The 26937-nt window shown below is 35.8% G+C and overlaps 2 protein-coding genes across 2 annotated transcripts in view; one reads left to right on the top strand and one right to left on the bottom strand.

The window, feature by feature from the left end:
* Positions 1 to 316: 316 nt before the first annotated feature.
* Positions 317 to 8343, top strand: DDX20 (DEAD-box helicase 20). Its single transcript, XM_015821641.1, has 11 exons — positions 317 to 530; positions 1647 to 1741; positions 2287 to 2455; positions 2689 to 2803; positions 3793 to 3935; positions 4137 to 4275; positions 4940 to 4998; positions 5165 to 5247; positions 5944 to 6049; positions 6131 to 6232; positions 7032 to 8343. Exons 1-11 carry the CDS (start codon positions 338 to 340, stop codon positions 8111 to 8113), a joined length of 2286 nt encoding a protein of 761 aa, XP_015677127.1. The 5' UTR covers positions 317 to 337; the 3' UTR covers positions 8114 to 8343.
* Positions 8344 to 21203: 12860 nt separating this feature from the next.
* Positions 21204 to 26937, bottom strand: part of LOC107292541 (potassium voltage-gated channel subfamily D member 3) — a 63958-nt gene continuing 58224 nt past the window's right edge. Inside the window, exons 5-6 of the mRNA XM_015821640.1 lie at positions 22121 to 22368; positions 21204 to 21405 (exon numbers count right to left, since the gene is read on the bottom strand). Of these exons, the coding sequence (XP_015677126.1) occupies positions 21204 to 21405; positions 22121 to 22368 (450 nt within the window). The remainder of the gene's footprint in view (positions 21406 to 22120; positions 22369 to 26937) is intronic.

Here is a 26937-nt window from a genome sequence, read left to right as displayed (position 1 = left end):
AATTCGATACCCCTCCCCGTTCATCTCAGAGTCCTGCCTTCATTAAGCCCCCACGCCGAACCCTCATTCGATCCTCCACTTCCAAAAGCAGTGGACTGTCCCTTCAACTATCCCCTTTCCCCCCCCCCTCCTTTAATGGTTTCATCCTCTTGGAGTGGACCAATCATTTCCAACCACCCCCACCTTTCCTTCATGTTTCTCTTTTGAGCTTACAGCAAACGGTTTCGTCTCCCGTTTGGTTGGCGCGCGCGTTCTACAGCAGCATAGCGACGACTCGCGTCTTATTTCCAACGCCGGCTTGATTTCTCGCGAGATGTTGGGCGTTTTGCAGTCCAAGATGGAAGCGCCGGACGCGGTTCCCTCGATGGCGGAGACGTGGCTGCGTACTCGGGATGTCCTCCAGGAAGGGCCTGAAGATTTTGGGTCGCTGCTTCTTTCAGCCCCAGTTCTGGAAGGGCTGAAAGCGGCGGGGTTCTTAAGGCCTTCTCCGGTGCAGCTCAAAGCTATTCCGCTAGGCCGTTGCGGTTTAGGTGAGATGGGGGCTATAGGAGGCTTCGGGCTACAGTGGTGCTGCGGTGTAAATCTATGGGTGGACGAAAATGCTTAAGAAATGGGAAAACCTTTGGAAGAGGGCCGCGCCTCTTCTTGCAGGCTGGCTCTTCAGCGGTTAGAAAACCTTTCTTGTATCAAGCAAGCGTATCACTTTAAGGATAACTGGTTGGAATTTAATGCAGCCTAATACATTGGGGGTGCTGTTATAGATTTCTCGTGTTTCTGCTTATGTGTGACATTTCCAAACGAGTTCAAGAGAAAGTAATATTTCTGATGGGCTCCAGAAATTCCAGTGTAATTGGCGATACAGCTAGGCCTCGCTTTACGACCACAATTGAACCTAAAATTTCCATTGTTATACCAGAAAGTTGTAAATTGACTTTTGCCCCATTTTATGACCTTTCTTGCCACAGTTAAGTGAATCGCTGCAGTTATTTAGTAACAGGGTTGTTAAGTGACTCTGGCCTCCCTGATGATTTTATCTGTCAGAAGGTCACAAAAAAGTAATCACATGATTCCTGGACATTGCAACCATCTAAATCAGGGGTCCCCAACCCCAGGCCGTGGACCAGTACCAGGCTGCGGCATGCTAGCAACTGGTCTGCACAAATAAGGAAAGACCATCTGCAGGATGCAGGCAGCACACAAAACAACGCCCCCTCCAGTCTGCGGAAAAACCTCTCTCCGCGGAACCGGTCCCTGGTGCCCAAAAGGTGGGGGACCTCTGTTCTAAATACATGCCAGTTGCAAGCTGTCTCTGAATTTTGATCACATGACTATGGGGATGCTGCAACTGTTGTTAATGTGAAAAGCGGTTATAAAATATTTTTTTCTGTGCTGTTTTAACTGAATGGTTGCTAAACGAATTGTTGTAAGTCGAAGACTATTTGTGTGTGATGGAAATATTAGTAGGACTTCTTATTAAAGAAAACTGGTGCAGTTTAAGCTTTCAGGGAATCCTAGTTGTATTCCCAGCCCCAAATACTGGTGAAGGAATACTGACCTTATTTATATATAATAACCTTTTTGTTCTGACTTTCAAAAGATGTCTTTGATCTTTCTGACATGTATAAATAACTTTTTTTGTCTTTTAGACCTTATTGTGCAAGCAAAATCAGGCACAGGTAAAACCTGTGTGTTTTCTACTATTGCACTTGACTCCCTTATCTTGGAAAATTCAGTGACTCAGGTAAGGGCAATAGGAACATTCATCTCAAAAGCAAATATAGCAATCAGCTGTAGTGATATTGCTGTTGTGCATGCTGTTGAAAAGTATATTCGTAATGTTACCTGCATTTGCGTCAAAAATTCCTGACTTGAGTCTGCTTCTAGCTGACTATATAAATGCAATTAATGAAATCAATTACTGATTATCTGACCTCTTTTAAATTGAGGATTAGTATTCTAGATTGTTTGTGTTTGGGGAAGGTTGTTCTTGGATAATCTCAAAAACCTAGATGGTGTTTGACCAAAATTTTAGAAGAATTGGCTAGATTGATAAGTAGAAGAAACATTCTAAAGAAGACAATGCTAAATCATTTCTGTGTTGCCAAGAAAGCTACATGGATGAATCCGTGGAATCAGTAGAGGTCGAGCTTGATGTGGTATGGAAGATATTTTGCTTTTAGTTTCCCCTCCAAGCATTTAATTATATTTATTAGCTGATCTGAGAAAAATAATTTCAATTTTAGTTGATTTTTCCACTGTCAAGTTATAGAATTATATTTGTTTCAGATTCTAGTCTTGGCTCCTACCCGAGAGATTGCTGTGCAGATACATGCAGTAATTACAACTATTGGGATCAAAATGGAAGGTTTGGAATGTCATGTCTTCATTGGAGGAACTCCTTTAAATCAAGATAAAATGAGACTTAAAAAGTGTCATATTGCTGTAGGCTCTCCTGGTAAGGAAACATTGCATTTGAGATATTTTAATCTCATTATTTCATGTGCTGTATAGCTAGCAGATTACATCTGTGTGAATAAACTGAAGATCATAAGCACAGTTGTATTTTGACTTAGTGACCACTTCATTTAATGACCAAGATGCTCGTCCAAATAATGGTTGCTAAACAAGGACTTTCTGTCTATGTTTCATTGCTCTTTTCTTTCTCATTGCTTCTTTTTTCCCCTCAAGGTCGCATTAAACAACTTATAGAGCTGGACTATTTGAATACATCCAGCATTCGTCTTTTCATTCTTGATGAAGCAGACAAGCTTTTAGAAGAAGGCAGCTTCCAGGAACAAGTCAAGTAAGCATAATTACACATAATTTCTTTTGTGTGTAAATATAAATATATAACATAAATATAACAGTCTGAGAAATTCATGAATGGGCTTGGAACAAATATGGGAGTACAATCTAAAATGTAATCCTGGAAATGCATACGTTTGGTGCCTAAGGGATTTTTCAGTATTTGTAAACTGCCTGAATAAAAATAAAAAATACTTAATAACAAAGAAACATAAAGACCTTCCAGAATGCAAAGAGAATTGGAGCCATGTGGCTCTGGGGTGAGTATATTCCACAATGTGGGAGCCATTATTTGATAAACTTCCTTTTATCTCACTTTAAGTTCTTTTTCTCAGTGCTTGGACATAATAGCATCCTGGTTAGCAAGGTAATCAAATGAAACTGAGATTGTTGTATATCTTGTCATCCTTAGGTTTATTGTCTTTCTGAGGAGCTGGGCAAAAGTTTAAGAAAATGAATGACTACCATTGTTTATACTGCCTCTGTGCACATTATCTTAGAGTTTTTTGCCTGCCAGAATTGGCAAAGTTTGGGCAAAGTAGCATTAGAGTCACTCCTCAGTATTTTCTTTTTTTAATTTCTTAGTACTTTTACATATTGCTGATCTACTTTAGTGTTTTGCTTTGAAGATCTTTACTTGAATCAGCAAAGCACATCATAAAGCAATATTTACTGATGTGAAACTGTTTTATATTTACTGTTATCTTTGTTGCACTGGATATCCATGTAATTATATGGATGATCCATATTGTATAGATCAGGGGTCTTCAAACCTGACCCTTTTATGACTTGTGGAAGTCAACTCCCAGAATTCCTCAGCCAGGCATGCTGGCTGAGATCATACACTACTGCTTAGATCATACAATACTGCTTATTGATATTCGAAGCAATTTAAATTAATATGTATGTATATGCATGCATGTGCACACATACGTTAATTGGTCCAAAATATTTACTGTGAATTGTGTTTTTTTTTTCACATCATAGTTGGATTTATTCTTCTCTACCAGCCAATAAGCAGATGTTGGCAGTTTCAGCCACCTATCCTGAATCCTTAGCTAATACTTTGGCTAAATACATGAGAGAACCCACGTTTGTGAAGCTGAATCCTACTGACCCAAGTCTCATTGGTAAATGAGTTATTTTTATTTTTGTACAAATATCCAGTATTTATGGAATTTATGATTAAATATGCATCATTCTGTGCAGATGTTTTATGTTAGTAACACTACAACCATATATTGTGGTGCAAATATATTGTTAAATTTGTATCCTTGTCAAGTCGTTATTGATTTTGCCTATGTTATATAAGCCTATTCTGTTTTGGTTAGGATTGAAGCAGTACTATAAAGTTGTGAATTCTTACCCATTACCTCATAAAATCTTTGAGGAGAAGGCTGAGCATTTACATGAGCTTTTCAGGAAAATACCGTTCAACCAGGCCTTGGTTTTCTCAAATCTACATAGCCGGTATTCTGAATTTTATTTTGTTTTTAAATCTGAAAAAGTTCAAACAAAAATTTTGGGGGTTGGTAGTCGTGCATTAAGTGAATGTCAAATGCATATAATATTCGAGGAAAAGAAAGGGATTAGGGTTTTGCTTAAAAAAATGTTCGGAAGAAGTGTTTTAGTCCTCACCCATGCACTGTATCCTTACTATTCAGTAAAGCAACTCACATTTTTTCAGACTTCTGTTTTAATAAGTAACATAGAGATTGTGTGATGAAAGCATGTCTTCCAATAATTTTCAAAGCATCCATAGCCCTAGCAAATATAGTTAAGAACGTTGGGCCCCTTAATTTATAGAGCTGAGATCTTTGATCATTAAAAGCTAAGCACATTGCATAAGACTCAATATTCTTCTCTAAAAAACTTAATTTTTTTAAAGAATCTGCCTCTAATATATTTTAAAAAATCAAGAGTTTATTACTAACAGAGCAGATGTTCACAGTGTAATAATATCTTCATAAAAAGCAATATGGCTTTATGTAAGCAGTCACTTTGTTTAATATTCTGCCACATTCTTATGAGACAGTTTAAATAACTGGCAAAGAAAACTATTATGACAGGAAGTAAACATATGTGTATACATAGAAGTCTCTCTGACATTTTATTTTTCTGTTTTATTTTAAAGAGCTCAACACTTGGCAGATATATTGTCATCCAAAGGTTTTCCTGCTGAGTGTATTTCAGGTAAGCTTGTAGATTTGTTGTTATTTTGTTGAGCATTGTGTATACAAAATTTGTTATTTTTAAAGGTACATGCATGTAAATTCAGTAAGTTTTCTACTTGAGTAAATATAACAGTGTTTCTTTAATTGGTATTGAATTATATATTTATTTATCTTTGCTTTTCTAGGCAGTATGAATCAGAACCAACGACTTGATGCCATGGCTAAGCTGAAGCAGTTTCATTGCAGAGTGTTAATTTCGACAGATTTGGTTAGTTCTCCTAATTAGTTTTTATAGCTAATAACATTACTTAATACAAGATTAACCCAAGGGATCTAGAAATGTTAACCATAACTAACATCCTGTTTTCCAGCAATAGAGCACCATTATATAAAAATTTTCATATCTGAAGTTTTCCATATCTATTTATTCCTTTTGCATTTTATTACACCATTTTTGCAGTATTTGTAGCAAGAGAAAAATACAATACCAACTTTAGATTTAATTCTAATTTATAATAAACATTAAATCTAATTTATAATAAACATTGAATATTTGAATATTTCTAAATACAGTTGATTTTTTTTCTGGATTGTGTCTGCTGTCGCCAGTGGAACTTTTACAAGCATATGCTTTATAGAGTGTAACCTGTTGTATTAAGGAAACTCTTTTTGAACTGGAGCACTTGCATTTGACTCAAGCCATTAAGAAGTGTCTTTCCCTTTATAGCAGGGGTGTCAAACTCGCAACGTCATGTGACGTGTCGCGACGTATTGTGACTTTTTTTTCCATTGCTGGCAATGGGGTGGGCGCGGTTTTGGCATGACATATCCAGCCCATGGGCCGGCAGCTTGACAACCCCTGCTTTATAGCATTGTAATGGGGGAAAAAACTGAGAAGACAACTTCTCTAATTTGCTTGGCTTAGCTCCTACTCATAAACACTTCACTGTTTCTTTTCTTGCAGACTTCCCGTGGAATTGATGCTGAGAAGGTGAATCTGGTTGTTAACTTAGATGTCCCTTTGGATTGGGAAACATATATGCATCGGATTGGTAGAGCTGGACGCTTTGGTAAACACTCTTTTGAATTATTACTTTGTAAAATGGACCAATATTTTTGTCCAACTGATCTTAATCTCTGCTTTATTGTAGGAACTCTAGGATTAGCTGTGACATACTGCTGTCGTGGAGAGGAAGAAAATACGATGATGAAAATTGCACAAAAATGTAATCTTCAGCTTCTTTCTTTACCAGGTAAGAATTACTCTTGTACATGACTATAATTTTATGAATTAAAGTGTCTTTGAAAATGGTGTCCCAGAGATGATCATAATTAAATGGTAATAGTGTACTAGTGTACTGTTAGCTATGCATTCATAGTCCTTTTTCTCAGAATCCTAATATTTAATGAAAGTTTTTTTCAATGAAGGAATTACTGGAGTTATACATTTCACATGATGAGGAACTTCAGTGCATATTGCAAATAACTAAATGTGAATATTTTCATTGTCAATCGCACAATTGTACAACATGTTATCACGAACACGTTGAACATTTTACATTGGTGCTAGAGAAACAGTTCACTTTACCTACTAAACGTATGTTTGGAATTGGTTTAAAACAAGGTAGAGATAAATTTTAAGTTAATTTTAGCAGCTAACTACACTTACTAGAGGATGGAGAATATTTTCTTATGGGAAGAGACATCCAAATTCATTAGCCTGCACTTTGAGAGGCAAGAGGAATTGAATTATATCATTGTATTTGTTATATATCACTGTATACAATCATTTAGTTCCTGGCAATGCTTTTGTTTGTCTTTCCTCCTTTTAAAATGAATACTTGTAACAATTAAAAATATATTTGCTATGTATTGTATTTAAAACGTGCTTCATTTAAGTTTTGTGTTCCCAGATCCTGAATTTTTCACTTTAAGATAGTGGAGTCTGAAAAATAAAAACATAGATTTTAAATAATTTAAACATTGAAATTATGGTATGTTATCAGATGATTCAGTCACTCATGGCTGATTTTCTTTTTCTTTTTCTTGAAGAAACTTTGCCACCAGAGCTGCTGGAACATTTTGAAGGAGGGCATGTAGAAGTCACTGCTGTCCCATATCCCAATGCATCTCCTCATACATGTCTGTTGCCAGTTAAAAGGCCAGAAGGGATTAGGCAACACCCAACAATAAGTGCTAGTGCAGAGGTCATTGTTTGTGACAATTCTCCAGTAGCCAAGCCAAAACAAGGTTTCAAACAAAAGAAGCTTCTTGAAAATAGAACAGAAGAGCATCCTAAAACAACAATGAATAGAAATAAACATGAAAATATCCCACTGAAAAAACACCAAGTGGAACCTGATTGTGAATCTGCAGTGCACAATAATGAACAGGTGGACAAAGAAAGTTTAAAGAACATGCTTCCTAAAATCCCTTGCCTGTCGTCTTTTAAGAACCAGGATTCTGTCTGCGTATGGAGCATGGTGGAATTTATTGAGGATTATGAATATTTCATTAAGGAAGGATTGGAGAGAGATGTAGAGATTATAAGAACTTACGTAAATCCCAGAAACCAAGATAAACAGTTAGATTCTTTAGATTTAGTAGGAATGGAATCCAGTAAGTATGTGGCAGCAACAACTGGGACATTGGCTGGGGAATGTGATAGTGATAGTAGGTCTTGTAGTTCTGAATCATCCATCTGTAGCCAAGAGAATCAATCCTCTTCTATGCAGCAAAGAGATAATAGTATACTGTCAACAGATGAGATACATCCTCAGCAATTCAGTCCTGCCCTTAAGCAAAAGCAATTTCAGGACACCTTTCTGATTCCAAAGAAGATGAAAGGGAATGTGAAACAGAGTAAACAGATCAAGCGTGACCATTATCACTCCAATCACCCCTTCAAGACTGAATTTATAGAAGAGGCATCCCAAAGCAAAAATGCTCCTTTTCCTCACAATGAGAATTCAAGTCCTGAAGAATACTGGAGACGATATTACCGGGCATGGCGGAAGCATTATATTGAAGCTTCTCGTTTATACTACCAAAGATATCAGAGGCCATTAAACATGCTGACTGCTTATCATGCCAATGCAGTCTACCTGGAAGAGCTGTTGAAGAAAGATAGGTAATATTAATAGTAGCATGTCTCTCTTCATACTTAAATGATATTTTATGTTTAGGTATCTTAAGTGACTTGTACTCTATGTAATTTTCATTTGATTTTGTATACATTTCAAGTCAAATCATTTTGCTAATAAACTTGACAAGAAATAATGTCATTTTGTATACATTTTGTACACATTTCAATCAAATCATTTTGCTAATAAACTTGACAAGAAATAATGTCATTTTGTTAGTAGCTATTGCAATGTTGTCTTTATGTATTACAATCAATCTGTGTAATGGTATGTGGAGAAGACCTTGGGAGACTGAGCAAAGAGATGCTGCCAAGGGAACAGTCAGATAAAAACTAGGTAGTGGGGGGCCAAGAGACTCAGAAGAGAGCCTCCCTGTTTTCTCAAGCTGTAAAAGGAGATGGGGGCTGCGGGGAAGAATTGTACTTTCAGACTTGCAAGATTGATGTCAGCCTCATGGGGCAAGCCAGATAAGAATCACAACCAGATGAGCTAATTATACTTTATTGTAAATCTACATTGACAGAATCTTACAAAGTCTGAAAGTACAATTCTCGTAAGAATTAAGGCAGGACACATACACTAAGTTCAGTTCACCACCAACATAGCTGCTGGTTTGACATGTAATGTAGAACAGCATGTTATATGGTTAGGAATTTGGCAAAGAGAGCAAAATATAATTGTGTCCCATGGGTAATTATGGAAATGCTTAGGAAGCAAAGGGAATATAAATTTCTAAAGCACAAGACATGATATTAAACAACTCTTTGGTACTTTTCTCACTGCCATAGACTTTTTTTTTTTTTTAAACCCATTACATTTCTGAAAACAATAAAATCTAGCAAGAATTAATATTTAGAATAAATGAAAAAACAGTTAAAAATGCAGAAATCAAAGAAAGATGATAATGAAGTGAGTTCCCATTTTTTTTGCAACTGTTGCCAGTATAAATATAATTAACCTCTTACTTAATGGTTACAACTGTCATGTGTCTGATTAACGAAACACTTAAAAGGACTTTCAGGCATATTTTCTCCTAAAAGCATTTATTAAGGTTACAGAGACGTCAGTACAGCATGGTGGAAATGCTTAGGTCTGGCTTCTCTTCCGTTACGCATATACATTTTAAGCATTCCCCCCCCCTTTTGGGGTCATGGTTCACATCTTCCAATCAGCTTGGAAAATGTGATTTACTTCCGGTTTCTTTTTCCAGGCTATCCTTATTCTCCTCCCTTTTCTCTGTTGCCTGGTTTAACTATAAAAATGCCAGACAGTTCTGCATATTGTCAAAGCAAGAATATACACCAGTGGTTCTCAACCTGTGGGTCGGGACCCCATTTGGGGTCGATCGACCATTTCATGGGGGTCGCCAAGCAAGGTTGTCTGCCATTTTTTTTGTCCATTTTTTTTGTCTGCCATTTTTTTCCCCTTTTCCAACGGGTGACTTACCTCCCTTGGGCTGGGCCAGCTGGTGGTCGGCCTGTTCCATCTCTGCTGCTTGCCAGCTACACCTCGGCCGGCGCAGGGGGCGGAACCACACATGTGCGGCGCTCCCGAGCAGGGAAAGTCCTCGACTTACGACCGGTTGGGTAGTCCTCGACTTACGACCGGTTTAAGTCCTCGACTTACGACCAGTTTAGTCCTCGACTTACGACCGGTTGGGATCGCGGCATTAAAAAGGTTGAGAACCACTGATATACACTATTTGCAGCGTTGACAACAACATTGTTTATATTTTTTCTATATCATTCTCCTAAGCAACCATACTATATATCATAACTTCATGTTTATTCTAAAGATACAACAGTGTTCTGGAAGTTGGTAAATGGGTCAAGATAAGAACATCTTGGAGGCTAGAGTGTGCAAAGAGGAATTGGAAAACCATTGTAGTAGATTGATTGCTCTTCATCCCACTGTAGTTAATTCTCCAATTAATCTAAAATTTGTGTAATGCTATGCTCTAGGCCTTTATCTCTTTAAAAGAAATTGAGCCCCTGGAGAACACTATATTCTGGATTTATTAAAAGCTAATATAATCTAGTAGAAATTTATTTTGGCTAAACTGTTTAATAATATTACTTTCTATGTCCAACTTTCCCAGGATTAGAATACCAGTACAGTGGTATTCAAGAAAGGTGATTATAGCCACCCAGCAAACTATAGATTGATTAGTCTGATTTCATATTAAGCTAAAATTTATGTAAAACATCTGACAAAGTACTGGGTCATCAATAACAGCTTGCAGAGGAATAGGCTGGGCTTGGAACAGGAATTCCAACAATTGATCATGGTTTATTGGATTATGTGATAAGTGTGTAAAATAGGTCTGCGGGAAACTACTGCCTTTGTGTATTTTGATGGACCTTTTGATTATATTGATAGAAGCAAACTATTGATTAAGCTAGATCAATTGAATTTGGATAAAAGGTTATTAATTTTGATCATGGCTTTATATAGTAATACTCAAATTCAGGTTAGGTTCACCCTGGTTGGGCACCTGACAGATATCAAGACTTTGAAAGGGGTAAAATGAGGACATGTGTTTGCACCTTTACTTTTAAATGTATTTATTAATCTTGTACTTATAGTTACAGTTCAAGTTTGAAATGCTTATTCTTGGGATAGTCTCCCTCTTAAAACACCAGTTTTTATAGTTTTCTTCAAACTTTTAGATACAATCACTGTGCTCTTCCAAAAAGTGTGAAAGATGGTTTGTCTTCTCAAAAGAGATATTCCTATCCTGCAAAATTTTTCATTATTTGAAAAATATTTGTATTGGTCATAAATTTTCATAAACCAAAATGCTTTTTCTTCTTAGTTTCCCAATTTGCTATTATTAAAAGTTTATATGAAAATAACAGGGGCAACAGGACAACGTCTAGTACTTAAATATGAAGGTTTAGTCTGGACTTTATAATGTTTTTAAATAATTGAAAGGATTTTAGGAAGCATTTTCATATAATAGCTCTTATGCATGATGTAGACTTTGATAAAACATTTATGATCCATCTCATTACAATTTTCAATAGGTGGTGCTATTGTCACTCTGCTTATATGTAGTCCTGTTGCTGAAAACCACATGAAATACCAATTTCCATACATTAATATATTTAGTTTATCTTATCTGCCAATACTTGTATTGATATCTCCAATTTTACTCTTAAAGAAGTTATACAGTGATTTAACCTGAGATAATGTGTGATTCAAGTTCATTCAGTGAACTTTAGCAGATCTAGTCACTGCTACATTGGCCTTAATGATGAAACATTTTTTTCTGGTTTGTGTTGTCTTACACATAAGTGTGTTTTCTAGTGTGTGTTGTCCTACACATAAGCAAAAACTTTAATCAGAAGTGAAATTATCAATTAACTCCAAAACAAATTGTCCTGCTTTGTTTCAGTTGTTTTATATCCTATTTAGCATCTCATAATTCAAACTGAGTTGGGTAGATATATAAGTTGTGGTATAAGAGCCAGTTTGGTGTAGTTGTTAAAGCAACAGGCTAGAAACCATATTACTACTACTACTACTACTACTACTACTACTACTACTACTACTACTAGCTGTACCTGGCCACGTATTGCTGTGGCTCAGTCTGGTTAAATGGAAAAGAAAGAAAAGAAAGCGCACGTTTGTGTCAACAGGTGTGACATCTATATAATAGGTATATAAAAACGCGCGTATTCGAATGCAACGTGTCAAAATTTCAAAGCAATTGGTGAAGAACTTTCGGAGATTTAAGATTTTGAACAAACGAACATTTACATTTTTATTTATATAGATGATGATGATGATGATGATGATGATGATGATGATTATTATTATTATTATTATTATTATTATTATATAGGTACTCCCTAGTGTTTTCAAAACTCTAGTTTTAAATCTAAAGTTAAATTTAAAAGCTGACTCCATAAAGTCATTTTGAATATAAGCTGCTGTTCTCACAGAATTAAAGACTACAGCTGGAATGTAAGGTTATATGGAGGATAAGAGTTAATGTACTGTTGTTCTGTTCGTGCAGCTTTTGGAATTTCAACACAGTATAGGACAGGCATGTCAAACTTGTGACATCATGTGACATCGCGCAACGTATTGAGCCGGTTTTGCCATTGCTGGCAATGAGGTGGGCGAGGCTTCCACATGACGCGTCCGGCCCGTGGTCCGGCAGTTTGACACCCCTGATATAGGAAACAAAGTAGAAAGAACATTTTCTACCAGAAATGCAGACTTCATTTTCATTGTGTAACTATTGTAGTGGGGAAAGACAAGATTGCAAGCTTATTTACAATATTCAGGAACTGTTATACCATACTTATATTGGGAGTTAGAGTAATTTCATACTGATTTAGAAGTATGCCACACTGAAGTTCATACAATTTGTGAAGAAGTAGGCACATGTTTGTACAATGTATAATCTTGATAAAAGATCAAGAGCTTTTTTGTAATGTTCATAATACTAGAATTAAGTCACCCAAAATACCGAGTGGCATTAAATGAGGGCATGTATTACAGATAAATACATTTCATATAAAGTGTTTTGAGTTTTACAGAATTCATTGCTAGAAGATGATTTTAGTATTGGGTTAAACAAAATTTATCAAGATTTATCAACTGTAACAACTAAATGGTGCTTCTACCTACAAAATGCCATTGAATGCTGCTTAATGCTTTCAGGTAAAATCTACAAATTTCTTGGAACAATATAATTGTCTATATTGGAAGCAAGATACCAAACTAGATGGATATTTTGGTCAAATTTGGCAAAGTTATGATTGTGATGTATCTTATCTTGGAGGACAGTGGATGATTTAATCAAATAGATGACATCAATTAAAAAAAATCTGCAGCAAGAGTTGAATATTTTGTGGCACGTAATCCATTTAATCCAGAATGGATACATCAGGTACAGCAGTGGCACAAGAGACAGTACTGTAAATGATATACAAGTTTCAACATAAGCACTACAGTTCCAAAAAAAGACAACAAGAAACTAAGGATCCTTTAGAAAGTTTTGTCAAATGAATCTATCTGCACTTTTGAACAGTACGTTCGTCTTGGGTATGATGTTTTGTAGTAAGCAACGCCCATTTAGAGTATGAAAATAGAAAATAATACAATTGAGACAAAATTCTGGTAACAACGTAAAACCTCTAATGCAAATATAATTGCATTGTAATGTCTCACTGATTTATCAAAAATATACCATTGCACACATTCTGTAGTGTATTTTATTGGTCTACGGAACTGCTGGAACTCCAGCCATGGTTGCAACAGTAATTTAGGAAAAGATATACAGAGTATAATCTTTCACCTGCATTTCTATATAATGTAATGTGATTAGCACTTGTCTTTAAAGAAAGAAAAAGCAATGTGCACATACATGCATATGACCAAATTGAGAAATTATTGACTGCAAGTTAGACCATTGAAGGATTGGATATTTGGCCCCAAAACAGATTATTAAAAGAATTGCTTGCCAAATTAGCATTAAATCTAACGCTGTGCTTCTTGAATTTTACATTTCACAATGTAAACACAATGGATATTTCAGTTTCATTGTCAATTCTCTGGACGTGAAGATGAAGTTATTCCCTTTTTGATTTAGCAGTGTTCATTTCTGAAATTGGAGGGACTGTTTAAACATTTGATACCTCACGGACTTTAATGTAGCTTTATTGATACACTCTGGCACCTTGATAGTATTCATTCACAGCATTGCATTGAAATATTCCTGAGGATCAAGTGCAGCCCTCTAGTCCTTATTTGAACAAATGTCAGATTTAAGGGTTAACATTACTGAGCATCTTGGCTTCAATCAGCAATCATGTCTGGGATCTCATATATTTCACTTGTAAATGCTGAGTTTTCATTATTTTTAAAGTAATTGCTGAACTAGACTAGCAGTGATTCAGAAAAAAAAATGAAATTAGACACTAGAAGTAACTTGTAATGGGCTGCATGGATAGGATTCAACATTTCCAATCCATACAATTGTATACAATGTGACCCTAATCACATTTAATCTAAAAGAAGCTCATAGTGTTCAATGAGTCTTAGATATATAGAGGATTATAGTCTTAATTAATTAGCCAGTATAGAAGTTTCTCAGTTTTGACGTGGCATTTATATATGGTTATTGCTATTGAAAACGTTACAGAATAATGGTTCGATTTGCTATGCCTGACTTGTTTTTGAGATGGACGTGAATAGTAATTTAATTATGAACTAATTCAAAAAGAGTCTATTCAGGAGAAGCAAACCAAACACCATTTGAACACATTTAAAAACATAGTAAAAAAAACCCTTCCTGTAGAAAAAAATCTTACCATGTAAGAAATATTAATCAGAATGTTAAAGTGTTTCTCTTTTATTGCTTTTTGCAACTCTTTTGAGGGTGTGTGTGCAATTCTAACAGTTATTTCCCTTAAATTCAGTATCATTATGTTCCAAATAGACATTTATATAATTGGTGTATAATTGGGAAGAGAAAAATGGAATTTGGTTGGAAGAATTGAAACACACGATAGAATGATATTCTTTAATGAAAAAGCCAAGTCTGCTTTACTATCTTAGATCAATTTTGAATTGGTTACAAGAAGAAAAAATTGTCAGTGACAGTAACATGAACCAAATAAAGAATTAGGCTTAGAGCCTTTGGTCAGATTAACATTTTGTCTATGTATCTACTTCTCAATTGGTGATAAAATAGCTGCAAAAATAATTAAAATTATATTTTATTCTTGAAAACATGACACATTTCACATTTCCTAAATTGTAGTGTACCTGGGGCAATAATTTTCATGGGAAAAAAAGCTTAGATTCATTAATATCTAACTACCCTTATGCACTTAATGATTTAATAGGAGATTTGCACTTGGAAGTACTTGCAGTATATCCTTTACTTCTCGCCATCAGTCCTTACGGATTGATATAAATGAGATCATCTTCTTTTCTTCTAAAAAGAAAGGAATGTTATCAACATGCCAAAGGAAATTTCCATGTATATTTGTCTCAATAGAACTGAAGGAAATTTTATATTATGCTCACTGACATACCAAAATTATAGACTATAGATAGTCTTTTATGGCCACTTATTTAATGACAATTTGGAGTTATGATGGCGCTGAAAGAAAGTAACTCATGACATCCTTGAAATTACAACTTTTGCACCATCCCCACAATCATGATTTGGGCACTTGGCATCTGGCTTGCATTTATAGCTGATTGCAGCATCCTGCAGTCACATGATTGCGATTTATAACTTTCCTAACCAACTTCTAACCAGCAAAGTCAATGGGGGAAGCCGGATTTGCTTAACAATCATGTTATTCGCTTAAAAACTGGGAAAAAAGGTTGCACAATCAGGTCCAGTCACCTGATGACTTGCTTAACTACCACAATGCTTAAGGACCAAAATTCCAGTCCCAACTGTGGTTGTAAGTCAAGCACACCTTGTGGATTATGGCAGTAGAGCAAGATACCATATATTCTAAGTCATGACATGTAAAATCTCTATCTAGAATTTCATAGACAAAAATCAAATATAGTTATACTTCTGTATTTTTAAAATTAGTTTCAAAAGCAATGATTTTGGGGGGTAGAGCATGACAAATCATAAATTATGTTAAATAAAATGAGTGTTTTAGAGACTTGATATATTAAGAAAAAAATGAAATTTTCATTTCCAGATCGGGATGGGCAATATATATTGACACTAATTGGGTGAAATGATGGAAAATAAGAAACCACATGCACTATGATTAGATATGTAGTCTCTTCTTAAGACAGCCAGTCCAATAATCTCCCATTCCAGGCAATCCATTCTTCTGCGTATGCAGACAGCATATGACCTGAGATTTTTGGAACAGCTGGTGACAGTCATGTTTTATGTCATTTCAACTTCCCAAGTAGACTCAAGTTTACCACTTCCCTCCCCAATTATTTTCTTTTACATTTTCTTGCTCTTATTACTTTGAAAAAGGATTAGCATAACCATGTAGCGTTGGAATGCATAATTATGATAATGCCCAAACATATTCCTTCCAATTTTTCTCTGTCCATGTAGTAGGTAAGGAGTATGTGAACAATAAAATGAAGACCAAGATGAAGTGGCTACAAGGGTCAGTTTTTGTGGGTCCTCTTCTAGAAATTAGTCTTGATCATGAATATAGGAAAGGGCAGTTTCAGGAAGTATAATGAATGGCATGGATGTTAGCCTGGCCTGTTTGGGGCCAAATCAAATCCTCATTGCCTTGCGCACAGTCACCCATGCTCTTGTCACCTCCCGCCTGGACCACTGTAATGCTCTCTACATGGGGCTTCCCTTGAGGAGCACTCGGAGGCTCCAGTTAGTCCAGAATGCGGCCNAGCGGGCAGGACTGGCCTAGGGGTATTTTAAATTGGTTTTAACTAAATTTTAGTAGAAGCGGCCTATTTAAATATTTATTTTTAATCATTTTCTTAAATTTTGTATGTTGTATTGTATTAAGTTGTTTTTAAACTGGCTGTAAGCCGCCCTGAGTCCTCCGGGAGAAGGGCGGGGTATAAATATAATAAAATTCAAAATAATAATAAAATTCAAATTGCCTAGGTACTTTTAAGTTAGCATGACATGCTCATTGTGATTCAGTCACATGAAAGAGCCATCAGATATCAGGGAATCAAAAGTTTTCTCTCTAGTCACCAAGTTTTAGAAAAAATATTGTCTTGTCTGATAAAGGGATCTGGTATTCCTGCATACAATAGTGGCCAACTCTTTTTTTTTTCTTCACAAAAAGAAACTGGCATTTGTGAAAATGCAATAAAATTTAAAATTCTATTGAAATAAGTGTGTTCTCAACACACTGTGGATCTGGTTCAGTTTTCTGAATTTTCTAAACATTCTGAACTTTTCAAAGCAGGACCACATACTTAGAACTTTAGGATTTTGAAACAAAGAGCTTGCCCAGGTGGACAAAATGCTAATTTGGCAATTAGACTAGATACCACTAAATTCTGATACAATGAAAACTTTTTGAAATAAAATCACTATTTGAGTACTCTGTTTTAAATAGTTGCATGTGGGAAATTTCATCAAAAAATATTTCCAATGCTAGTAGACAAAAGATATATGTGAGTTCCATTCTAGGCATTGGCTAGGCTTGCAGCTGCTTAGCTTCGGCATTAAAATATGTTCTAGATGTATGAAAGTGGCAGGGCTTCTATTTTCTTTGCACACAATCATCTTTGTTAGAATTCAGTACCAGTTTACTATATTATCTATATAGCATTAGCACTAACACTTATATACCACTCGACTGTGCTTTGCAGCACTCTGACACTTTACAAATGTGAGCATATTGTCACCAACAATCTGGATCTTCGTTTTACCAACCTTGGAAGGATGGAAGGCTGAATCAATCTTGAGCAAATCAGGGTCAAACTCCTGGCAGTGAGCACAGTTAGCCTACAATATTGCATTCTAACCACTGCGCCACCATGGCTCCTGGTATGATACGTAGTATGATATATATCAGTACCAATGTTTGCTGGGTAGACATGTAAACTATCCTTTGGCTTGTGTTAATAGGATTGTTAAACAAGCCATGGTGGCTTAATTTACTCATCACTATGACATAAACCATATTTAAAACCATGGTTTGCATATCATTGTTAGGCCAGGAGCAGGAAATATATGCCTATTGCTATACTTTGTGTAGTTTCCTGCTATACTTTTGGGGGAGGCAATTGAAATTTGGAAGGTATGTTGTAATGGAGGGGAGAGATTTAAAGGATCAAACATTTCCTATAGAAAGGTAGATTATACTGTGAGTAGACTGAAACTTAATAGAGCCAATTCCTTCTCCCACTTTTTACCTAACTTGCCATTTCAAACCAGATAAGTGTTATTTCTGCTAATGGGGTGAAATGAATTGGGATATTTTTATAGCTATCCTTTGCATAGGAATAAAAATCAGCACAGTATGTTAAAGAGAATAGATTGAATATGCTTCAAATTGCCTAGGTAGGAGATGATTGTTAAGGTGTAACGAGGTGTGATGAAGCTAAAATGAAGCAAAGGAGAGCTTCAATAAGGCATTTTTGTAAGTTGCATGATCAATTTCCTTAGATTATGTACTAGTATCAGAAGACAAAGATTAGAAGCTTAGCCTATCTGCAGGTAATTCAATCAGGATCAACATCACCAATGAAATTATGAAAACAAGGCAACAGTTTCTTACCTAGTAACCTTTTCCCTCTTCAAAGTGTATTAGATGGGTGGTAGTTACTAAGTAAGAGTTCTATATATAGATATGAAGTGGACAACTCTAAAATTCAAAAATCAGTTCATATTTTCAGAGCCTAAATCAGAAATATCTTCAGGACTGGTTAAAGCAAAAACGTCGATAGGATGTATGGGACCTTGTTATTTGTTTGTTTGTTTGTTTATTTATTTATTTATTTTCATCAGACACATATATAAAGGGGGCCATCTTAGATTGGATAGTCATAGCTGACATTTTGGGTGGCAAATTAAGGCCTCCTTCAGATTACTAGAATAATGAGTTTTTCAGTATATTGGGGACATATAGCACGTCAAACATTTTTTTTATTACAAGACGCTAAAACTGTTTTAAGTTGCCTAGTTAAGAGTACAGTATACTTTCCACGCTGCGTTACATAACAGATTAACAAATTTTCCTGTTTAGCAAAGTGCATGGACTCAGCTATTTGTATATAAGCCAATGGACAGAGTTTAAAGTTGCCTTAGTTGAATCCTTCGACTGATAAGACCTCTTATGGTGCAATGTGCAGGAATGCCTCATTTTAACAACTAAAAATTGAAACATTTACAAAGGTGGGCTTTTTTATAAGCTCTTTTTACTTTGAAGCTGGTCACATCTTATTCAAAAATTTGGTTCCAGGCTCAGTTTAAGATATTAAACTGTATTAACATGTGAATCTGCCTTTTAGTAACTTCCAATAATTGCTCATCCAATACCTTTAATTTTAATGTGAAAAAAGCAACCAAAAGCAAAAGCCATACAGAAGATAACTTTTTCAGCACAGTTTCCTCCCCTTCTTTTGAATAATGCTTGAATCTGCAAAGTCTGTCTTCCTTCTGCAACACAAATTCTAGCTCAAAATGTCTTGAGCTATACGTTGTGAAGATATATAAAAGTGAAAGCAAGGTATCAAAAGACAGCATGTTGTGGACATCAGATATGTCAAACTTAAACAAATCTAAGATGGTTAATAAATTGCACAAATTAGTAAGAAAAGAAGAGTACAGTTCACAATGCTTGGCAGCAGTGTGTGTCTTCTTGGCATAAATGTGGTCACGAAGGTTTGCCTCCAGAGAAAGACATTAGGAGAATATCGGTATAAAGCTTTAGATGGTTCTACCTCACAGTCCTAAACTTTCTAAACAGTGTAACAACAGTTAACAATTGGTGAACTATTCTGAAACATAGATATTTTTAAACCATCTATTAACAGTATTTTATAAATTGATTAGAAATGAAATTCTAATATAAAGTAGGCCCCCAAATCTAAATGCAACATTTCCTGATTGAAAAGAAATGATGCTTTATCTAGGGAAAGTAAAATATTATATTGCTGTATCCATTAAGCCAACGCAACCCAGAGAGTTTCACTAAGAGCCACTGGACTGTATTACAAAATGAGATTCACTTTCAGTCCATGTAAAACTTTTGGCTCTTAAAATAGTCCTAACAAAGGACACATCCACTGACTATTATATACAATGGGAGACACTTCCATTACTATTAAATAAACACATATAAAACATAAAAGAAAGCATGGGTATAGATTACATTTCAGTTATGAACATCTGCAGCAGCTGCTTCAAATGATTTTGCCCTCTGAAACTGCTTGAATAATTTTTTTAAAAAAAATTAAATTTCCTCTAGGCCATTTCCTGGACTTTAAAAATACAGAACTAGTTAATCTAATCACATTCTCTACCAGTCCATGATAACCAAAATAATATTTTGAAAAGCAAAGAACTGTGGTGAACTACGAAAGCCTGTTCTTTTGTTCCACAAATATGATTTTTTTCACAGACAATAATTAGCAGACAAATACACTGTTTGCAACTGCAATTTTTGTTGAATTAAAGGCAATTACAGAATTGTGTTAAGAAAAAGTACCATCTAAAATGAATGTTTCATTGGTGCTTGTGTGTGTGTGTGACTGCATGCAGGCATCTGTTTTGCTACTGTGCACTAAAGGCTGAAGCCTGCAAAGACACACTCATGCAGAAAGGGATGGACAGTAGGTAAAACCATTGGATTCACAAGCATTACTTAAAGCATGTTGTTGACCATGCAAACAGTAAGTCTTTGCAGGATTGAGCCCAGAAATAGGAATGTGTGCTCAGATCTTTCATAGTTGGAAAATGCCAGTTTTGTGGTTCTCTTATTCGTTCTTACACACGCATGCACATGTGCACAAAAGAATGAAAATTAAATTCCTGTGACAAGGTGAATTGTTTTTTTTAAATGTTTGGGTATAAAAGAAAATAAAGAAGTTATTTTGATAAATAAAAGATCCTGCTGCATGAAGACAGAAAAAAAAATCACAAAATCCATTTTGGTCACCTTTTTCAGTCATTTCTTCATGAATAAATATTATCCATTAAAAACCTTTAAAAAGGTGCTGAGATACACAGTGTTATAATTCTACTTCTTTACTGACCTTCTTGTAGTTATGACAGGACTTATATATCACTATCCAAAAACTATTCTACGCCTCATGTCTTAGAACAAGGCTTCAACTTGTCAAAGAGAGATCCTTTGGCCACTCTGTTCTTACACCCACGCACACATGCATACACCCATACATACAAACATAGCTTCCTGATTCTTCTGAGCTCGCTCTGCAGCATGAATGTGAGTTTGAAGGAAGCTGCCTCCTTCAGCTCTCATCCTCGGTTCTTAGATGTTGGTCAGGTTGGTCCACTGTCCATCCAGCCATTCATCTAGGCACAATTTGCAGCAAAGAAGGAACATGGAAGTTGGGAGAAAGGGGAAAAGACTGGCCTTCCAATCTAATGCCATCATGTTTGACTAAGTCAGTCTTACAAAGCTGAAACCTTGACAATGTTGCTGCTAGCCATGATTGTGTTCATTGAATGGCTGGGGCTTGAGGAGGAAGGCCTGTTTTCACCTTCGGGTGTCAGTGCCGGTGGTGTTGGGATGCTGATGATTGCTGTGGTTATTTGAGCAGCTTTGCAGTTTGGTCTCAGACCATCATCTGATTTCATATTTAGGCTGGAGCGACTATAAGATAAAAAGACATTTTCTTTTAGTTTTAAAGGAACAGAAGGTAAGAACAGAACTCTGTGAACTTTGGATATGTTTGAAGTCTGACTTTTAGGATTCTCCCCATGTATCTATTATCTCTGAGCTATGAGCAGGCAAGAACCACACTTTAACAACACCCAAACCTTAATATTCCCAATCAGAGAAGGGTCTTTACTTTAGCCTAATGTAATGCCCTACCTTCAGCACTCTTAGTTGGAAGATACAAAAAGATACCATACCATTACAAGTATGGCCTTGTGATTCAGGACAAGTAGAAACATGTTCTTTTGTACTGCCAGTTTTACATAGCATCCTGAAATGCCCTAATTGCCCATTCCTGATTAGTAAAATGGATACAATGATCACCTGTTCTTATTTAACTCTGAAATAACATATAAGATTGCCAGGTTCTGTAATATGACATACACAATTAGACTAAGAATACTTAAGAGCAACTGAACTTGTTTATGTAGGGCAGAGGCGAGAACTATGTCCTTTTCATGAAGATTTAAATTTTAGAACTCTCCAAATACTTTCAAAATATCGGTTTAGCTCTAAATCTTGACTCTCCTGGAAAATTATCTTGAATGCAAACTCGGCATAGTACCTAAAACCACTTCTCCCTGTTTGGGCTGGATGCCTATGTGCTAGTCCTCTTACATCAATGTACCCACTCTCTTCTCCACTGTACCTTGTTGTGAGTGAGGGTTGTTCACTGCACTGGATATGTATAGTGCTGAGCTCCTGCATGCTCCGTAATCGGGTTGCTGGCACACTGGAATTGGGGAGGTGCGTTGTCTTCTTACTACGTCGAGAACAGCAGGAGGTAGTCAAGCCCTGGTGACTTGAAAGGGAAGGGCTTCGGGTTGATGGGTAATTCTGCAATGAACTCTCCAAGCAGTTTTGCTCAAACATCTGCTCATCAATGAACTCATGGTTCTGTCAGAGAGAGCATCAACAAATATTAGTAATTTCCTAATATAGTCCTTTTTTTTCAAAAATCAAAAACTGACTATAGTTCAAGAGTTAGATTTTCAAACATTTCTATGTATTCTCCATCAGGACAGCCTTTCCTTTCTTTAAAATGCATCTGGCTGTCATGTTGAAAAATAATTTGCTTAGGGTAATATATTTCAGTTATATCCAATTCCATACTGAACATTTGCTTTGTTGTTGAATATCAGGAGGAAATATCCTGACAGTTGAATGTGGAAGAATTCACATAATTGATTGGTGTGATTCAGTAAATAAATATTTCCTAATATTTAGGAAATAAATAAATTTAAGTATTCTAACCTGATATTGTATATTTGTTTCCATATATTTGAGTATTTTTTAAAGAAAATCCAAGATTCAAACATGTGGATGCTATATGCTGTTGCCATTTTTCTGAACTTTTATAAATCAACTCCAATATAATTGATATAGTTTAACTGTGGTGTCCTTGGTGTTCTCTAAGTTTGGTTGCTTGCAGACCTTTCATTACCTGACCAGGTGCTAGTGAATGTGGGGTTTGCTCCCTGTTTATAGCAATAGCACTTAGACTTATATACCACTTCACAGTGCTTTACCACCCTCTCTAAGCAGTTTACAGAGTCGGCATATTGTCCCCAACAATCTGGGTCCTCATTTTACTGACCTCGGAAGGATGGAAGGCTGAGTCAACTGAGCCAGTGAGAATCGAACTGCCAAATTGCAGGCAGCCAGCAGTCAGCAGAAGTAGCCTGCAGTACTGCATTCTAACCACTGCACCACCTCAGCTCATATATACAGTTCCTTATCCTGCCAGTCTGATCAGGGTGGTTGTTTTTTCCCCATGGTAGTTTCTTGATTAGAGTATTGTTTTTGCTTGATTTTTGTCTGATTTTACCTGGATGTTGGTTGCTGGAGGGGACTAGTTCTTGTCTTTTTGTTTCCTTCTTAGCGTTGTACTGTCTTTTTTGAACAGTGTGTAAATTTGGTTTATCTCTCTGTGTTGATTAATGGCTGATTTGTCTAAATGCAAAGCTTCCAGAAATTCTGTAGTGTTTTTGGATATAGCTTGGTCCAGGATGCTCACAGTTTACTAGTTGAAACTATGTTGAATCTGTCCATGTGTTCTACAATTAAGGAGGTTTCATTCTGTTTTCTGAGTGCTAATCGGTATTCATAGCTCTTCTGCCTGTCTGTCTTATATAGTATTTATAATAGTTCTTATAGTGTGCATTGACTCCTGTTTTTTCTTCTTGGGCTACGGGGTCTTGGTTGACTTAAAATGTTTTGGAGGGCTCTGATTGGTTTGTGTGCTATAGTGATGCCATGTGGTTATAAGTCTGCTGGCTGTTTCTGAGATGTTTTTTATGTATGGTAATGTTACTCTTTTCATAATGTGCTGGTTGTTGTGTTGCAGTAGGTTGAGTGGTCATGCACTTTTTGATAAAGTTGTATGGGAAACTGAACAGTCAGTTTCTTTTTTCTGGTATCCTGGGTTGCTGCAATGTGTTTATACTTGTCTAAATAATGCTGTTACACAACTGCAACTGTGGGAGTTTGAATTGTTACTTTGGTAATGGAACATTAAGTTAGTGTGGGTTGTTTTTTGACAGATGTAATTCACATAGTTTATTCAATTAAGATTACTGAGTTGACCAGCCTGAATGCCAATATCAGTTCAGGGAGCTAAGATGATTTAATTCAGTTTGACAGTTTTTATCAATTAAAGCACTCAGTTCAATGTGATGTTTGACTGAGTTTTTGATTTTGACTTGAGAAGTAACTTTGATTTTTGATAGCAATCAAATAATCTCATTCAATATTTGAATTTAAACTTCATTGGGCCAATTCAATTTTGTACCCTTATATGTCTTCTGTAGGCCTACACTATTTTTTTTATGACTGCAGCAAGTTGTCTTTCCATGGAAAATAGTGCTCACATATACAGTCCAGAATACTTGTAAGATATAACTACACTATAGAAGATTGTCATTATTTGAAACAAAAAATAAAGTTCATTATTTAAGCTGTCTTTTAATAGCTAGGTACTGATAGCTATTGGGGTAATTAAAAATACTAATTGTATATTACAATAAAAACAGCTGATTATCAATCTGTGCTTTTGACCATCTTTTGAATGGAACAGCATTATGCATCCCAAGTCTCTGAGAAAAATCTAAGTAGTCTATAAATAGGGGCATACCCAAGAACATGTTCTATAAATACTCATGGAAATAATTTCAGTTCATGTTTTGAGAGTTAACTTCAGAAGGTATTCTTCAAGGGAATTCTTGTTCACTAAGTTTGAAATGAAAAGCATTTAACTTTGGTGGGTGACCTATTAAAATGAGGGTAGCCTTTTAGCTATATATAATTGCTGCCTATTTGAACATTCAGAAACAGACCATTGGATAAATGTGAATAAAACTTTGGAATGAAATTTTACATATTAACAAGTGGTTGCTGGTAGCACAGAACACATAAATAATTGTTTGTTTTTGACATTATTTGTTTACAAGAATGCCAAAGTAATAAACCAGCTTTCAGTTTTCATTTAAAATAATTCAGATGTCTTCATCTGAGGGCTAATCTAAAATGTTGTCAGCTTCCTATGGGTGCTTTGATTCTCTGGTGACCTGTCAATTTATAGCTATCATGATAGGGCAGGTAGTTTGAAAGATATCAAGATAATGATATATTAGGGTAATGGGGGCATGTCATGTAGTTGACCCAGTGCTAATGCCTTTCTAGTAGTTAGACACTTGTCGGTCAGTCTGTCTAGAAGACTAATGAATACCTCTTTATATTAACCTCAATCCTCTCCCCTAAAGTTATAAATGAAGGAAAGAACAGAATTCAGGGATCAGCTAGTGCAACCACATTTTCCAAGTAGTGAAAATAACTGCTGCAATTTGTAGCTTGTTTGACCCCCTTTCCAAGTCTATCCCCTCTGAACACAACACATGATATCACCTCTTAAAGCAGGGCTGTCAAACTGCCGGCCCGCGAACTGGATGCGTCATGCTGAAACTGCACCTATCCCAGCTTCGGCAATGGGGAAAAAGTTGCGATACGTGGCGACACGTCACGTGATGTTGCGAATTTGACACCCCTGTCTTAAAGGGTTAGAAACCTTTCTATGGGAAATTTGAAACTCTTTTTTTCATCCTAAGAGTAGAGCAATATATTTGTATATAAGGATGTTTTTAAAAATACATTTTTCCTTTGCTCCTTCATTTTTTGGGGGAGTGGGAGAATCCAAAATATGATCATATGACAATGGGAAGGGGGAGAAATTTTGAACCCAGGTCATAAATAGCTTTTTGGGGGCTTGTTGTAACTAAATGATTGGTTATAAGTTGAGGACTACTTGTATCTTCTGTATGGAGGGATGGATAAACTATAGAAATATACAGGATACATGCATTTTTAGCTGGGATATACCTCTATATTTTGCCTTTACATGAGATGTATGTAAAGAAACACAAGTCAGACATAAGGAATCTATGGCTGCTTCTTTTTTTATGCAGTTACTTCACACTTGAATTGCTGCAACACAATATGTTCTAGCAAGGGATTATATAATTCCATCACCAGTTATTGTAATGTAAGTATTTGGATGTAATAGCAGTGTGGTATCCCTGCTTCAGAACTATGAATCAGAGACAGGTGCTAAACAATGCATAGTTGTGATTAACATGGCAAATGAGTGGAAATAAGGTAATATTTTATCATTTCTTAGATAATATATCTTAGGAGAAAGATAATATTTTGCAATGGAGCAATCACTTATAATGGTTAATGAAGTCATTTTAGTTGAATAGTGTAGAACTATCACAGAAAAATATTTTCTGCTGGGATGCAATGAGTGAAAAGCTTTAATATAGCATTCTGGAGACCATCCTCATCTTCATCGTTGTCGTCATCATCATCATCATCATCATCATCATCATCATCATCATCAGGGACTTAATAGTTGAACAAAAATGCTAAAATCCAGTTTAAACTTCTGGCTGATCATTATAATAAAACATCTAGGCTGCCCAACCTTCAATGACTCTGGGCAGCTCCCAACAATCAAATAAATTGTGTAGCTGTCTTTTTTTTTTACATGCTGTAAGTTTCTTGCCTGTGACTTCATCCTAAAATGAAATGTCCTCATACACTGAGCTCTACTGACTTACCATAAATTTTACAACAGGCCACAACAATTCTCAACTATGTTTTATATAAATCCAGAACATGAAAGTAGAAATCTTGGACTAGAATTGTTATAGTTTGCAATCTAAAAAAAATAATGATAGGCAGATCAGGAATGCATAATATAGGTATTCAGCAAATAGGTGAAAAATGAATGGGATCTTTACTTATGATAAGAGTTAAAAGGAAAAACAAACATCTTAGCATATTCAAGGCTGCCACATCCACATCAAATAATTAAACAGCATATTTGAAAGCATATTTGAGCTTTTAAAAATAGATAAAGCAATTACTGTCCCTCATTCAATATTCTTAACAGTGCTCAAAGCCACCAGA

Source organism: Protobothrops mucrosquamatus, unplaced genomic scaffold (assembly GCF_001527695.2).
Source record: "Protobothrops mucrosquamatus isolate PMUCROS unplaced genomic scaffold, P.Mucros_1.0 scaffold1372, whole genome shotgun sequence".
In the NCBI taxonomy this organism is placed as follows: domain Eukaryota; kingdom Metazoa; phylum Chordata; class Lepidosauria; order Squamata; family Viperidae; genus Protobothrops; species Protobothrops mucrosquamatus.
The sequence above is the reverse complement of the archived record's forward strand: the minus strand, read 5'-3'. Positions and strand labels throughout refer to the sequence as shown.